Here is a 15,235-nt window from a genome sequence, read left to right on the forward strand (position 1 = left end):
CGCACGCGCAGCGAGCCCCCAGAGGGGCGAGGAAAGAATAACACGCCCGCCTTCAGCCGCGAACGATGCAGGATTGGCTGGAAGTGTGCGAGCGGTCTCTATTGGTCCTCTCGAGCGGGTGGGCGGGGACCGGCGGGACGCCGCTTCCTATTGGTCTAGCGCCGCGCTCGTCCCAAGCGGGCCGCGCGGTCATTGGGTGGCAGCGCTGCCAGTCCCGAGGGGCGAGTAGCGGTGGCGGCGGCGGAGCGTCGGAGGAAGATGTCGGGCTGCGAGGCTCGCGACGCCAAGAAGCTGGTGCGCTCCCTCAGCGGGCTGCGCATGGTGCCCGAGCACCGCTCCGCCCGCAGCCCCTTCGGCCTGGACGAGCCGCCCTGGGTGCCCGACAAAGAGGTACGAGGCCGGGCGGGGGTTCTCTCAGCCTGCGCGCCCCAGGGCCGTCTGCGGGGCCGCGTCGGGCGCAAAGCGCGCGGCTCCTCTTGGCGTGGCTTAGCGGGCGCCTTCAGGCCGCTCGCTGGGCGATCGGGGCGTTTCGGTCAGCTTTGCTTTTCGATGCTCGTTGCGTGCGCTCTGCGATCCCGACGTGCGTCCGGGTTTGGTGTAACGTGCGTCGGTCGTTAAGCCGTTCCCGCAGCCCGGTGCTGGCAGGCGCAGCGGCTGTTTATTTAGCGCTAGTTGTTTGCTTATTGCCGCCGCGCTGTGGCGTGGACTCAGGCCAGCGCATTTAATTGACGTGCGGCCCCGGCTAAGCAGGAGTTTTGATGAGGCTCCTTGAGTGAAAGCAGGCAGGCGTTAAGCGGGGCCGTTCCTCCCGGCTGGGAACAAGGAAGAAAGTGCCGTCCTGCAGCGGGACGGGGCTGCCCGTGCCTCCTGCAGCCCGGCCGGGCCCGGATCTGCGCTGTGCGTACCTTGGCCTCTGCTGCCTGGACACCTGAGGGGTGCCGGTCATTGGGCGTTGCGAGGGACTTCAGAGCCCACCCAGCCCCGACCGTGCCGCGGGCTGATAGCAAACTCGTGCAGCTCAGGCAGAGGATTGGTCACATGTGGCTGCGGTGTTATCAGAAGGCATCTCCCATTGGCATCGTTTCTGCTGGGCGTGTTATGGCACCTGTTTTGATGAGCTTGCAAACGTTGTCACACAGTCACTGTGTTAATGTGCTTCACCAGGGGTAGGCTTGCATCGCTTCTCATGTCAGCTTGTTATTGTATATGCAAATAAAGTAAGTGAAGTGTAACTAAAGCTTCCTGTCTATCTGCATTGTTCCCACTTCTGTCTGGATCTAAAATGTTGCACTAATTCCTTATCACACTTCAGCAACTGCATCAGAAGTTCCTCTCGGCTCGTAACCAGTTCTTGTTGCTCCTGCATTATTACCGGCACCCAACATCTGGTTGCTGTTCCCTTTTCATCTTGATGTATGAAGTAATCTGATACCATTGATTGTGAAATCAGTATCTTAATAATTTTAATTAATTTTTATTTAATGTCTTGTTTTCTATCTTCTCGGTTCTACGGCAGTAGTTTTGAAAAGCCTGTGCCTTGAAGACATGAAAAGTAACTCAAGTGCCATGCTTTGTTTTCTGTAAATGTGAGCAGACTTAAGCAATCCTGCCTGCCTGCGTCATAAGGATGAATGGGAAGGATTTACCTTTAAAGATGTTCTCCATTTGCGAGCTGTTCCCAGGCCAAGTCATGATGCAAATGGGTTCTCATGGTTGTGGTTACTTAAAACAGAAGTGCCACAAAGGAACAATGTGTTGAGGCTGCTTGGATTGGAACAGTTCAGTACCAAAACCCTGCTGTGAGAGCTGCTAGCACGTGCCATTTCCTTCAGATTTCCAACTGCGCTGTGCATTGGGTTTGGTATTAGGAGGTTATTGGTATATAAGGTATTGGAATTGGTCTGGAGGTTAGGAATGTTCTACAAAGTCAGTATGAAATGTGAGGAAGGATAGTTCTGTTAGTTGCTGAAGAGCAACTTGTATGCTTTAACCTAATGTTATCTGCGAAACCTATTCAAGATGGGATTGAGAAGAGCATTCTCTCCCTGGTTTGTGGCTTGTGCTTTCCGATTTCTGTCCAGAAATACAGATTTGCTTGAAGAAAATGAATCAGACTCCTGGTAAACTCAGAGTGGTTTGACATTCTTGCTGTGCCCAGCTCCCAAACTATGGAGCGTGTCAAAACTTAAATCAGTAAACCAAGGTCAGTGTAGACAAAATGTGGTATTAGCTGTAGAGCACTACAGAGCAAACCTTGGCACTGCAGGTGCCGAATGCTGGCGGATCACAGTCAGTGTCTGTGAGAAGCAGCTTTTATGGAGCCACTGAGAAGGGAGGTGGTTTGGGGTGAACTCAGTACACAAAACAGTGCAGGAGCACTTCTAGTTCTGTTTTGTGCGGGATTGAGAAACAGCTTCCTGTGCCAGAGATTGCAGCGTGGTTATTTCTGCTCCATTACAGCGACTGCTGCTACTGATTTGTTAAGCCTTTTGTTTAGATGTGTGAATGATTTGTATAAAACTGGAGTTACATGAAACTGAAATGTTTCTGGAGATTCTTCTCCTTAGCTGCTGTTTTTCTGTAGCTGTACAACATGGGATGGTGATTGAGAAAAGGACTTCTGTTTCACACCAGAAATCAACTCCTGAAGCTGCTGTAACTGGAGAGAGTTCTTAGAAGATAAAGAGTTTGGTACTGAACTGTATTAATTAGAAGCAAACGGTGATGACAGTGTGCTAAGCAGATAGCAGTGGCTCAGCCTAGGGGAAGTCACGGAGATGGCATTCAGTTGAACTCTGTAATGGCCTGGCTGCAAGAGTTTAGGTTTCTACAGCTGTAGGAACTCAGGAAAGAATGCGACTATGAATACGTGCCTTTGTGGAGACCCAAACACAAGGAAACGTGTTAAAGATACCTGAAATGCCATTTTGGCAAGATGCAGTACTCCTTAGGGTGAATGATGTTGGCAGATCTTACAGGTTAACATTAATTTGTACTGTTTTCTAGTGCCCGAGATGTATGCAGTGCGATACGAAATTTGACTTCATCACTAGAAAGGTAAGAGACAAAAACAAAATATAAAGCTTGAACTGTTGCAATGCCAGTGGGGACTTCTGATATAAAATGTAGATGATTGAGTAGAATTTCATGCCAAGAGTAACGGATGTTACAATAGTTTTCCTTTGTGTTCTGCCTTTTCTGGGTACAGGACGAGTTTTTCTCACTCAATTCCATTTCTGTGACATTCCTTTAGCTCAGTTTGTAGCACACAGTTTGGGTTTTTTCAAAGTGCCAGGTGCTACCAGCTGGGTTTGCATGAAAAGGACACGTTGGAGCGTGTGCTGGAGTGGGCTGCCAGCATCAGCACTGACACTGAAACCAACTTAATGAGCGCAGTTCTGCTTTCAGAGATGAAATTAGTTGTGGCAGTGTGAACTAACCATGTTCTCAGGTGTAACGAATTACAGTCTGACATGAAAGAGCTCAGTTGTTACAATGGAAAGAGCTGAGAACCAGGTTGTCCCTCTGTTCTACAAGCAGAACAGGATCTGTCTCATGGTCAGAAAACGTTCTGCTGACCGTGGGGGTTGTGCGGCCTCCTGGAAAAGCCAGCACTGATTTTAGCAGAGAGTAACGTTCCTCTGTGTGAGTGCACTGACACTCTGTGAGCCTGTGCTGGTGGAAGTGGGACTTGAAATGCACTGACATAACTGATGGTTTTCCATCTATTTTTTGGAGAGAGAAGGAAGGAGAAATCTTAAAGCGGACATAGGAATGGATTGGCTGCAAAGCAGTAATTCATTAGGCTGCTGTATTTAACTTCTGTTAACTTTGGGAAGTAAATGGAGGTAGCCAAGTGTAGCAAGTACTTCAGAGGACTGCGTAACGCTCGGAAGGTTAACAGTGATCAGAACTGCAGCGTATCACTTCCTTGTGTCAAGCATTTGAGGCTTGCTATGAGCCACAAAGCAGGTCCTGCTTGCCTGGGAACACTTGTTCTGACACGAGCTGCTGTCATCTGCTGAAAACTTGCATCAGGAAGAGCTGCCAGGGCTCCACACCCCAGGAGTGATTGGAGCAGAAGCCACTTTTTGAAGTTGTGCTGATTTCGCCAGATCTGATTTGAACTGGCATTACAACTTGGTTGGATTTGCACTGTGCTGCCCGATGTTTCTGATAGAGGGAGGACTTCAGGTTTAAGCTGTGAAGTTCTGTGGCTTTTTTTCATGGGAAACATTTGAGAACAAGTTTAGAGGGAGAAGAACAGAATCTCCAGTTGGAGCTCGGAAGGGACCTAGAAACTGCTCTTCTCCATTTCTATTGCCAGTGAGGCAAGGAAGGGATTTACTGCACTTTGGGTAAAATCCTTTCAGTGTCTCATTGGTCTGCTTCAGAAGTGTGTTGTCAGTGCCAGCAAAAGCTTGCAGTGCTGTTCATACTGCACACCACTCTCAGGGCTGAGTCTTCAGAGTTCTTCCCACCACTACAGCAGTTAATTGCCATTCACCTCTTGGCTGCTGTCCTGCCCCTTCAGTGTGAATATTTCACAGCTGAGAACTTCTGGTTGTTGGATAGGAGGATGTTTAATGTAAGAACTTCAACACGTTATTCTGTAAACAAATAAAACATTCTCTCACGCTCAGCATCACTGCCGAAGATGTGGAAAGTGCTTCTGTGACAAGTGCTGCAGTAAAAAAGTGCCTCTGCCTCGCATGTGCTTTGTGGACCCTGTGCGCCAGTGTGCTGAATGTGCCCTCATCTCACAGAAAGAAACAGAGTTCTATGACAAACAGCTCAAAGTGCTCATGAATGGCAAGTACTGACTGCGTGTGTGCGTTGTTTTGGTCTCACTTACGTCGATAAAAATGCTGTGTTAAAAAACATCTGATCGGCAGCAAGATTAATTCCTCTCGTCAAGCTGTTGCGCTGCCATTTTCTGTCCTTAAGACATTTCCTCGTTGTGTTTCTTGTTTGCCACTGAATTCTGTATCGCCAGCTTATTGAGATTGAAAACAAAAAGCCATTAAAAACAAAATTTGAGTGCCTCTGAGGACTGATACGTGTGCAGTTGGCACTGTATTAAAATAGTCCATCCCTTGGCCACATTTCTGTTGCACTAAACTAAGATGAAAATGCTTAACAACAGAGATTTTGATTTTCTTTTTGATGAGATACTGCGCTTTTTTTCAAGCTTTATCTGTGAGCTTTGATCTTGTTCATGGCCTGTGGATGTGATTGGCGGCAGGACAATTCTGCACAGCATTAAAGCTACATCCAATAAAGGAATTCACATTTCAATTACATTAAAAAAGCTGAGTTTTCAGTTTTGAAAATACTCTGATGGTTCAGGGCCTTTTGATGGGCTCTTTATTGTTGGCATGTTACAGGTGTGTATAACCAGTATGCTAAACCACAGCCTGATTAGTTCCTAAGGAGATTCTAGGGCCCCAGTACAAGAAAGGCAGGGAGCTGTTGGAGAGGGTCCAGAGGAGAGCCACAAAGATGATCAGGGGACTGGAGCACCTCCCCTATGAGGACAGGCTGAGGGAGCTGGGCTTGTTCAGCCTGGAGAAAAGAAGGCTGTGGGGTGACCTCATAGCAGCCTTTCAGTACCTAAAGGGAGCCTACAGACAGGAGGGGAATCAACTCTTTGAAAGGGTTGACAACTGCAGGACAAGAGGAAATGGATCTAAGTTGAGGGAGGGGAGATTTAGGTTGGATGTCAGGGGGAAATTCTTTACAGAGAGAGTGGTGAGGTGCTGGAACAGCTGCCCAGAGAGGCTGTGGATGCTCTGTCCTTGGAGGTATTCAGGGCCAGGTTGGATGGGGCCCTGGGCAGCCTGGGCTGGTGTTAAATGGGGAGGTTGGTGGCCCTGCATGTAGCAGGGGGTTGGAGATTCATGATCCTTGAGGTCCCTTCCAACTCTGGCCATTCTGTGAAGGAGGTATGTTCATCCCTGCAGTGCACAAACCATATATCAGTGTGCTGGGCAGGTACTGGTGATGATAGTTTTTGAAATAATGTACATTAACCTGAAGATTTTCCTTGAAAAAGTTTGCCCTGCTTGCATTGATGTTATGCAGCTGAAGTGTGGTTACTCATGGCTTACCACAGACCCGCAGATCTCAGAGCAGTGGTTGTTTTGATCTCCTCGGTGGCTTTGCTGCTGCTGCAGGTTTCGTGTCAGCAGCAACCTGTGTGTCTGCATTGAGGGGTCAGCGAGGTGCAGTGAAGTGGGAAGCTGGCAGTGCGGTGAAGCTCTGAAGGTGCGTGGTATGGATGATGGAGATGGGGCACGGGCCGTTTGGCGGTGCTCTGTGTTAGCATTATTTCCCAGGCCAACGCTAGTGGGATTAGGCAACAGAGGGAGTATGAGGTATGGAGGAAATAAAGTGGTAGGCGTGTTGTCTGCTTTAATTTATGAATCACTTCAATGCTGAGATAACTTTCCTGATGTCAAAAGAGCTGTTTTGAGCAGGTGGGAAAATAAGACAGAGGCAGAAGTTTGCTGACCTCGCAGTAAGGCTGAGCTGGTCTAAAGTGCTGCAAAAGGTGGTGTTTCGTATCTGTTAAGCACACAGCTGACAGTCACATCCTGCTATTGATCCTTCTTTGTAATTTTGGCATGATAGCATCTTTGTTTTTGTCCTCAAACCCGTTCTCATTTTTCAAGGATTTATCTTAGATACAGTCCCTATTTGTACAGCATGCGGGTAAAGCAGCATCTAATTGGGAACAGGCGTGATGCAGAACATAACTGAAGACTTCATGTGTTCAGTGTGGTGGGTGCAGGAAGCAAAAATGAGTTATCCTTTGTGACACTTCCATATTCCTCCCTACATGCTGCACTAGAATACTGAAGCTTTTCTTCTCAGGTGCGACGTTCTTTGTAACTCTGGGGACGTCGGACAAATCGGAGCTCATGGTCTGCCGGCTCTCCAACAATCAGAGGTGAGGACAGTTGATCGACACAGCACTTGTGAACACAGCTGTATTATTGTACAGTAATCCAAACGTTTGATATGGATTTGATATTGTTGACAGGAAAATCAATGATTTTTTCTTTTTTTTTTTTTTGTTATGAAGATACCTGGTTTTGGATGGAGACAGCCATTACGAGATTGAAATTGTACAAATCTCAACTGTTCAGATACTGACAGAGGGATTTACTCCTGGAGGTAACTTTTTCATTCAGTACAAATTAACTGTTAAGAATAATGTGGAGCTGTAATTGTTTGTTCAAGCCAGACAGTGCATTTCTGGGTTATTGGTAGTTCAGGTGTAAGTGTGTTATTTACAGCAGTTGTTGGAATAGTGTTGTGCCTGGAAAACCTTCCATGTGGCTGCTGGGATTTTGGGGGAAGCCTCAGAGTTCAGAAATGATTTTAGATGAGAGAATTTCTTGGTAAACCAAAGTAAAAGTGTTCATCTCGTCTGATCCTTTCTCTTGGCTGAACTTTGAGCTCACAGAAGGGAGCTGTCAGTTTCAGTTTCAGAGTCCAGCCAGGGCTTCTCTTCTGTTTGTACAAACAGTTCAGAGGAGAGTAAGAGAGAAGCTGTTTAAAAATATGAAACAGTGCTCTTAATTTTGTACAAGATGAAGGGGTGGCCAAATTAAACTGGTAACATTTTTATCAGAAGGCAGCTATTACTGCTTCACCTCTTGACACGTTTCATAGTATTTCAGGATGAACATGATTTCATTGAAATGAGAACAAATGGGGACAGGAATTTTAATGATTACTTGTTAGCAACATCTCTGTCACTGCTGGAATCTTTAATTGGAGAGTCTATCAGTACAGCATGTTAACTTTAATGAACTTGATATTCAAATCAACCGAATGTGAATGTGTTGCTGAGTTGCTTAATGCTCCTGTAATTTCTTGTTCATTACTCTTCTGATTGCTTTATCTTTTTGCCTGCCTGCCTTCCTTCTTGATGGTAGAAAAAGATATTCACACTTACACCAGCCTTCTGGAGAGCCAGCATATTACTGAAGGTATCACCAGTACCTTTTGTGAGCACAGCTCCCTCCAGCATGCTGTTGTGACCCTCTCCCATCTGCTTTCCTGTGCACTGTCAGCTTATTGCTTGATGTGTGTCTGTTTAACTTAAGACAAGTTATGTTCCAGTACTGATTATTCTTTCCCATCTATTTAATAAACTGAGAAGATTGTTTTGTAACTCTTTGGAGGAGAACCAAAGTACTTGAGTCCTTTCTTTGACCACGTGTGCTACTGTCTGCCCCTGTAGAGGACAGATGAGAAACTATCTTCAGTGGCATGCAGCTTTGCACATCACCCTCTTTCAACAGAGGTTTCCTGAATTGTGCACACCAGAAATGAGTAATGTATTTCCTGTGTTTTGTTGGCTAGTGCCTGGCAGTTAGTAGACAGGGTAGATGCAGTAGACAGGGATAAAGATGGTGAACTGCAGTCTGTCCCACAAGAGGAGGAAGTAACTGTTTATAAACACTGCGTGCTTTTGATCTCATTGCTTTGACCAAGATGGTCTTTGGTGTCTGGAGATGAGGGTCCTGGCTTCCACGACCCTTTCTGCTCACGCAGGCAGTTTTTGTAAAAATGTCCTCCTGTGTACGCATGCTGTTGCTGTGGCTTTAGTTTCTGCTCTGCTACTTCAGTAAATGAGCTCCCCAACAGAGTGAATGTGAAGCAGCAAAGTGCTGTTCTAAACAAAGCTTCTGTTCAATTTCTGTGCATCTGGTTTGGTTTATCTTAATTTCTAATGCAGCTAGAGAGACACAAGCACCTTGTTATTGCACTGCTGTCAGAACACAGTCTTTCGTAAGGGATTTCCTTCAGGAAATAAATGACATTGTTGCCCGTTGCCAGGTACTCTTGCCAAATTCCCAAACACTGCCAGACTTGGATCGACAAGGATCCCTATTTGATACTGGTCTTACTGGACATTGGGAATTCAGTTTAGAAACCCCAGGCTGTGTTGTGAAACCACGTCATCTATTTGAGACAGGTGGTAATAGTGAAACAGGAGGGTTTTCTCAGTGTGTGCACCAGTGGCTTTTACAGGTTCCGCCTCAGTGATTGCAGGAGAGAAGCAAGCAATACCACATCTGCCCATTCCACGTCCCACTGTCCACCTTTTGTCACTGCTTCCTCTGATGCTGCACCTGTTAGTTCACCCGCAGTTGTCAGTGCTTTGATTTCAGTGCTAAGATGCTCTCTCCAAACATGATTATTACCTAAAAGCGTTGTGCTGATTTAGTTGGTAAAACATTGCTGCTCAGGATTTCTACTGTTGTTTTCAGGAGGCAATACCCGTGCCATAGGTATGATTCTGCAGTATAAAGTACCAGGAGCAGAGGAGCTCACACAGATGAAATTCACGGCCAGTGAAGACTTCAGCTCTAACAAGAAGCTGTCAGCAAGCTGGCTGGCAGCTATGCACAAGGTAAGCAAGGCAGGCAAAACTTACAGCAGGCTGAAGAAAGTAGTAGCAGCAGGGCATGCAGTCCTTGGAGCTTTCGTTCTTTTTTGTTGTTATTTTTCTTAATGTGCAGACTTTAAGGCCTTGTTCATAAGAAAACAGAAGCTACAGCTGCTTGCTATGCCTTTAGCCTTATGCTGTTTGTGGAGGGAATTAGTTTGACAGTCATTTTTTGCTTTCACATTAGGCAACAAAACTTCTTTATGAGTCTCGGGACCAGTAAGAAATGAGCAAACTGCCTGGGAGCAGCCACCAGCCTCGGAGGACCTGCATCTCACCTTGTGCTAGTCTGACAACTGGTTAACACTTTCTCTTGACTTTTTCTCATTCCAGTGTGGTTCATTATGTAAGAACTGGCACATACAATGTATTTCTGTTTTGAACCATGAGTATTCACTATAGCGTGCAATATGTATACAATTAATGCTTTAAACAGTCTCACCTTTTAAGACTTTGTATATTTTGTTAAACCTTTATTGCCTTTATTGGCACTTAATATGAAATATGAAAGTGACCTGCACTACAGCTAATGTACAGCACAACTTTTGTAGTAACAATTATATATACTGTTTGCCACAGAAAGCAAACAAAGGTGTATGTCTCTTCTGCAGAGAATAGCTTTTGGGTATAGATCTCAGGTTTTTCCCTCTATCCAAATGTTTAAAATCAGTGTACAATAAAATCTGCCTTAGATGTGGTTTTACAGAATCCACTTGATTTTTTTCTTAACATATTTCACCAAATATCACCAAATTGGAATTACATGACCTTGAAACTTCCCTTCTGTAATAACAAAGCTTCCAGAATAATTTTTAGTTTTGTATTTTCTTTTTGGAAACTAGCTTTTGTTAATCTAACTGTAATGCTGTCTGGAATTGTATACATTTTACTGTACAAATATGAATAAATTAATTCACTTATTTAAACAGGAGGTGCTGCTTACTTTCACAACGTACTGTTGTGCTACCGTCTGAATGCAGGACCCTCATTTCAGTTTTAAGCCTTGTTAATTTGCTCAATCCTCTGACTAAACCTCCTGCAGCCAACGTCTTTCTCCTTCCACTGTCCTAGACTGGTAAAAATTGAGTGAGCAAACACAAGAGGCTCAGCTTTAAGTGTAAAAGACCCTTCAGAGCTTTTGTAGCCAGGTACGAAGTTGTTGCAGTTGGAATACCAGAGCTCAGTGTCAGGTGGTTCAAAATGGACACGGCAGTCGTTCTCTGTACACCGGGTACAACAGTGAGGAAGCCTCAGTCAACAGCCAGCTGGTCTTTGGTCTTTCCTGCTGACTGAGGAAAGGCACACCTACAGGTGCCACGTGGATAAAGGTCAGGGAGAATGCAGCCAGCGCCTTAGCAGTACTTTATTGTGCACAGGTACATTTTCTCTGCATTAGTGTATCGGAGGCTCTTGAATCATGACATTCATGTAGCAAATTCTTCAACAATAATACCCTTTCACTTTTCACCACAATATATACAGTTAATGCTGACCTGTGGTAAAAGCAAGTTACAGCACTGCAGAGATGGATATATAAATTATACACAGAACTTGTACATGAGGAATTAATCAAATTGCATACTGTTTAATGGGAGAAAATTACAAGAAATATGGCTACAACTTAACTTATAATGGGAAATTCAAAATATACTTTTGGTATATAAAATCATGTACAATTAAAATTCCAGTGAAGTGCTTTTTTTTTCCTTTTTTTCTTTTTTTTTTTTTTTTGCTTGAAACTACAATGTAGTGGAATAGATTATTGCATAACTTGCCTCGGCAACAGCTGTAGGCTGCCAAGAACCACAGAAACTGTCCTCAAATTAGCTATTACCTTTCTCAAACCCTTCTTTATAACACCTCATTTCTGTCTTCTCCTTAAGTCAACATCTCTACACACCTCACTTTCTACTTCTATTCAGTCCTTCATTTTTTCTTCTAGACTGACCTGGGCAGACTTAAATTACACAGTATTACCCTTACCAGACTCTTACCTTTCTCAACTATTGCACTTTCATCCATGCAGACATACAAATCCTTTAAGCTGCTGCAAGTTCACTATTAATTGTTCTGTCCAGAACAGTGGTTATCAGGGGAACCTTTACATTAGTAGAGGTAACACTGGTGCTGTAGGCTGAATAATAAGAAAATATAACACCAAGTGGACTATCGTGTAGGGGCTTTGAAAAGTGTACTAATACTGTTGTTTGGTTAGTTTCTCTGGCTTGATTCTAAATGCAGATTTATACTAGATGCTAGACTATGTAAAGCTTTTGTTGGGGTTGCCTGAACCAGGATGTAAGTGCAAAAGCACGTTGACACTTCATCCCAGCCTTCGTAAAGCTTTGGTGAGTACTTACTGATGAATGGAATTGGTGAAGATCTTGTGTCCTAGAACCCAAAGAGTCGATGAGTAATGAGAGAACTCAACATTCACTGGTATTGAACAAAACATCCAAAATCCTGACATGGGACAGTTACTGTGGGGTTGGAGCAAACTGGACAGCTTATCTGCACTTCGCAAATGGCACCTCTGGACATTTAACACAAGAAAGCTCCTACCACACCGAACTTCAACTCAACACATCGCTGTAGACAACAGTTGGCGGAACACTGTAGGTATGGAGATACAGCTCTCCTCATCAGTGGCGGGTCACACAGAACAGGATTCATTTACAAACTGCAGATCTTGAAACTTTTGGATGCTGTCCATTTAACAAGAGAAAGCACCATTAAAACTAAGTATCAGAGTTTTATTTCTCCGTGTGAAATGATCAAAAACAATGGCTCCAGTGTATGTTTTAAGTTTCCAGTTACCAGCAAGGTGTTGCACCGTTGTACAACTGAATTCAAGCAAGGGTTCTCTGTCTAGGTTTTATTCGTGGATATAACTGTAAAAACAGAATGAAAGTATTAGGCTTTGCATGGTTGACAGCAAATCAAATATAAAATCAATTAAGTTATAACTAAGGGGTACTGATGAGACCTGAGTGTTAAAAAGAAGAGTTTTAGGGGCATGAGGGCTTTTTTATTTGTTACTGAGCTACAGCAAGTTCTTTGGTGACTTCTGAAAAATTAAACCAGCAACATCAGGATGCCAAGGGCTGACTTATTTGTGCAAACAGGAGCAGATTGCTGCTCTGCAAATAACTTGGTTCTTTTAGTTGAAGATCCCATCCTAGGTTAGGAGATTCTTTTATGGAAATTCAGGAGTTCCCTGTCAAGCCCTCAAAAGAGCTTATTTCGCACTCTCTGTCCACTTGGTGGCCTTCCATTCCTGGACTTTTTTGATAGCAGTGTTACATTTGCTGAGAGCTGCATAAATGACTTGCCTGAAGCTGCCACCTTCAAGGCTTTTTCCCATTTTTCAGTATAAATGTATGCTTATCTCGTGCCAGGTATTAAAAGTCTTCTTAAGTATCTTCCTGGGCCAAAACTTAGGCTGCCTAATAAAGCCACCACACTTCAGTTGCAGAGCATTGAGACGATGACCACAGATCCTACGTCAGGGATAAGTAAAACAATGAAAGGCAAGTGGTAATTCAGCACTTACCCCAAGAAGATTTTTAGGCACATAGCCTTCTTTATCATTGAGGCGGGCCCACCACCACTCCGTCTCGTTGTCATCCTTGCGTCTCAGAATAGTGATGGCATCGCCCTCGTGGAAGGACAGCTCATCGCTGTTCTGGGCTTCGTAATCCCACAGTGCATACACCACTCCTTTGTTCATCACTCCCAACTTCTCCTGCACTCCTGTGAACAAGAAGTTAGTGCATAGATGGCAATCTATTTTTCCCCGAGACTTCTGGTGTGGCTCAAACATTAGTCTCATTATTAACATTTCATACACAATTTTCAGCAACAGCAACTTTATAATCTTACTTCTATTCAAAGGAGGACAAAAACAGTTTGACAACTGTTTGAGCAAAGCAACTTTATAGAACTGGTGTGTTTCTCAAAGGCCTCAGTTCCGTACCAGAGCTTGCACACACTGCATACAGCACTGCTTGAAGCTTCTGAAAGTCTGCACAGTGTCAGAGCCTGAATTAAGCTTATCTCCATCTCCATAAATTAAAGCTTTTTCTGCTCCATCAAGGTACTTTCCTTGCAAAATATGTCTTAGTAACTCAGCACATTCTCTAAGGTAATTATTCATAATGCATACATGTTTCTGAAGGTGATCTGCTAAAAATTTGTTGGAATATTTCTGTCAAGATACTGACAACTCACTGGGACTGTGAAAATCTCCCTGTGGAAGCATTTCCTTGAAATTAAACCCAACTGTAGCGTCAGATGGAGTCTGCAAGTCAAGAAGGAAAAGACTAGGAGCAACATGACAACCAAAGACTGCTCTGTTTTTACCATTTTGAAAGAACAGGTGCAGGGCAGCCTGGAGCCCAAGCAGATGTTTCCTTCAGGTCAGTGCCAGAAAAGGGACAAATTTTAGAAGAGAGAAAACAAGTTTGTAAAGAAGTGTCATAGCTCACCATACAAGAACTGAGAACACTGGATATAACCTTCTTCCATCTCTTCACACTTGTCTGCAGCAGTTTCTATATCACTTATAGTTGAAGCAAAAATAGCTGCCCCAGATTCAACCAATAGTTTACAGAGATGAACGCTATTGCAAGAAGCTGCACAATGCAAAGGTGTCCTGAAATAAAGCAGAAATGTAGAAATGAAAAAAAATAAATGCCAGGAATTCTAGCTATTTTGTCTTGCAATACAGATTATCTGTTATTAAAGGAAGTTGTTCTTTATGGGACACGCATGCACTGTTCAAAACAGGCCAAATGACTCTGAGTGGATTCCAGCATCAGCCTGACTCCAGTAAAGCCAAACATAAAATAGATGTCATTTTATGTCAACTTGCATAGCTTGCAGTGCTGCTGGATATAAAACCAGTATTTTCCAATATTAGGAAATGTGAAAGGCAAGATAAGGTGGGGGACAAACTGCTCAGCTGCATGGCAAGGTTCCACATCTCCTCCAAACTCTTGACAGGTGCTACATCTACCTGCTAGGCTGCATTCTTCACAAAATCTGGGACTGGGTTATGTGAAAATGAAACTTCAATACATTTTTGTCATTCATTATTTAAAGTTTAATTACTTCAGTCTGTGAACAAGAAATTCAGCTGTACTTCTAAGTAAAAACAAAACGTACCATAATTTATAATGTGAACCTGCTTGCCCGTGGGCTCAACGGGCCGGTCAACAACGGAGCTTTGTATTGGAGTTTGTTACCATCTCAAAATTAGCAAGTCCTCATTTGCTGGGGACAAAGGAGAAGGAAATGGATCCCCAAGCAGGTCCCCACTAAATACTGAATTGGCATCAAAACAGTGTTCCTTCAGATGCTATGTTAAAAAATCTTGCCACTTACCACCCATCACTATCTGCTGCATTTACATTTACTCCAAAATCAAGCAGGAACTTCACAATGTGGTGATGACCAGCACACACTGCATTATGCAAAGGTGTAATTCCTTCATCATTGGGCTTACTGGGATCGTCAACCTATGGAAAACATGAAATAGTTCAGCACTTTTTTTTTTCTCTAGTATAGAAAGAAGTTCCATTTGTTTGGAAACTCACCTCATATATGATTCTTTGTACAAGATCAAATTCTCCCTCCAAAGAAGCATCTAGGAGAAGGGCCAATGGATTGAACTTCACTCTCAAACCGTGGCCTGTTCTTTCAGAGTTGGGTTTCTTCAGGTTGGTACGTTTGGTCTGAGTGGAAACGAAGGTTTAAAGGCATTATTTC

At 44.0% G+C, this 15,235-nt stretch overlaps 2 protein-coding genes across 8 annotated transcripts in view; one reads left to right on the top strand and one right to left on the bottom strand.

The window, feature by feature from the left end:
• The first annotated feature begins 194 nt into the window (after window positions 1-194).
• ZFYVE21 (zinc finger FYVE-type containing 21) lies at window positions 195-11,197 on the top strand. 2 transcript variants are annotated; one of them, XM_048949513.1, is made up of 8 exons: window positions 195-390; window positions 3,007-3,057; window positions 4,644-4,812; window positions 6,877-6,952; window positions 7,088-7,179; window positions 7,947-8,000; window positions 9,288-9,430; window positions 9,654-11,197. In XM_048949513.1, exons 1-8 carry the CDS (start codon window positions 259-261, stop codon window positions 9,687-9,689), a joined length of 753 nt encoding a protein of 250 aa, XP_048805470.1. In that variant the 5' UTR covers window positions 195-258; the 3' UTR covers window positions 9,690-11,197. The 2 variants fall into 2 exon arrangements, with proteins under 2 accessions (XP_048805470.1, XP_048805472.1); XM_048949515.1 differs by lacking the exon at window positions 7,947-8,000.
• PPP1R13B (protein phosphatase 1 regulatory subunit 13B) overlaps window positions 10,810-15,235 on the bottom strand; it is a 62,368-nt gene continuing 57,942 nt past the window's right edge. For all 6 annotated transcript variants that reach the window (XM_048949500.1, XM_048949497.1, XM_048949496.1 and 3 more), the window contains 5 exons: window positions 15,064-15,201; window positions 14,852-14,985; window positions 13,954-14,120; window positions 13,020-13,219; window positions 10,810-12,357 (listed from right to left, as the gene is read on the bottom strand). In XM_048949500.1, the coding sequence (XP_048805457.1) occupies window positions 12,316-12,357; window positions 13,020-13,219; window positions 13,954-14,120; window positions 14,852-14,985; window positions 15,064-15,201 (681 nt within the window). In that variant the 3' untranslated portion in view covers window positions 10,810-12,315. The remainder of the gene's footprint in view (window positions 12,358-13,019; window positions 13,220-13,953; window positions 14,121-14,851; window positions 14,986-15,063; window positions 15,202-15,235) is intronic.

Source organism: Lagopus muta, chromosome 6, assembly GCF_023343835.1.
Source record: "Lagopus muta isolate bLagMut1 chromosome 6, bLagMut1 primary, whole genome shotgun sequence".
Classification (NCBI taxonomy): domain Eukaryota; kingdom Metazoa; phylum Chordata; class Aves; order Galliformes; family Phasianidae; genus Lagopus; species Lagopus muta.

Coding starts and splice junctions, on each gene's coding strand:
- ZFYVE21 (XM_048949513.1), top strand. CDS start 259: ATGTCGGGCTGCGAGGCTCGCGACGCCAAGAAGCTGGTGCGCTCCCTC. Junction 8,001..9,287: donor GAGCCAGCATATTACTGAAG/GTATCACCAGTA, acceptor TGTTGTTTTCAG/GAGGCAATACCCGTGCCATA. Junction 9,431..9,653: donor GGCTGGCAGCTATGCACAAG/GTAAGCAAGGCA, acceptor CTTTCACATTAG/GCAACAAAACTTCTTTATGA.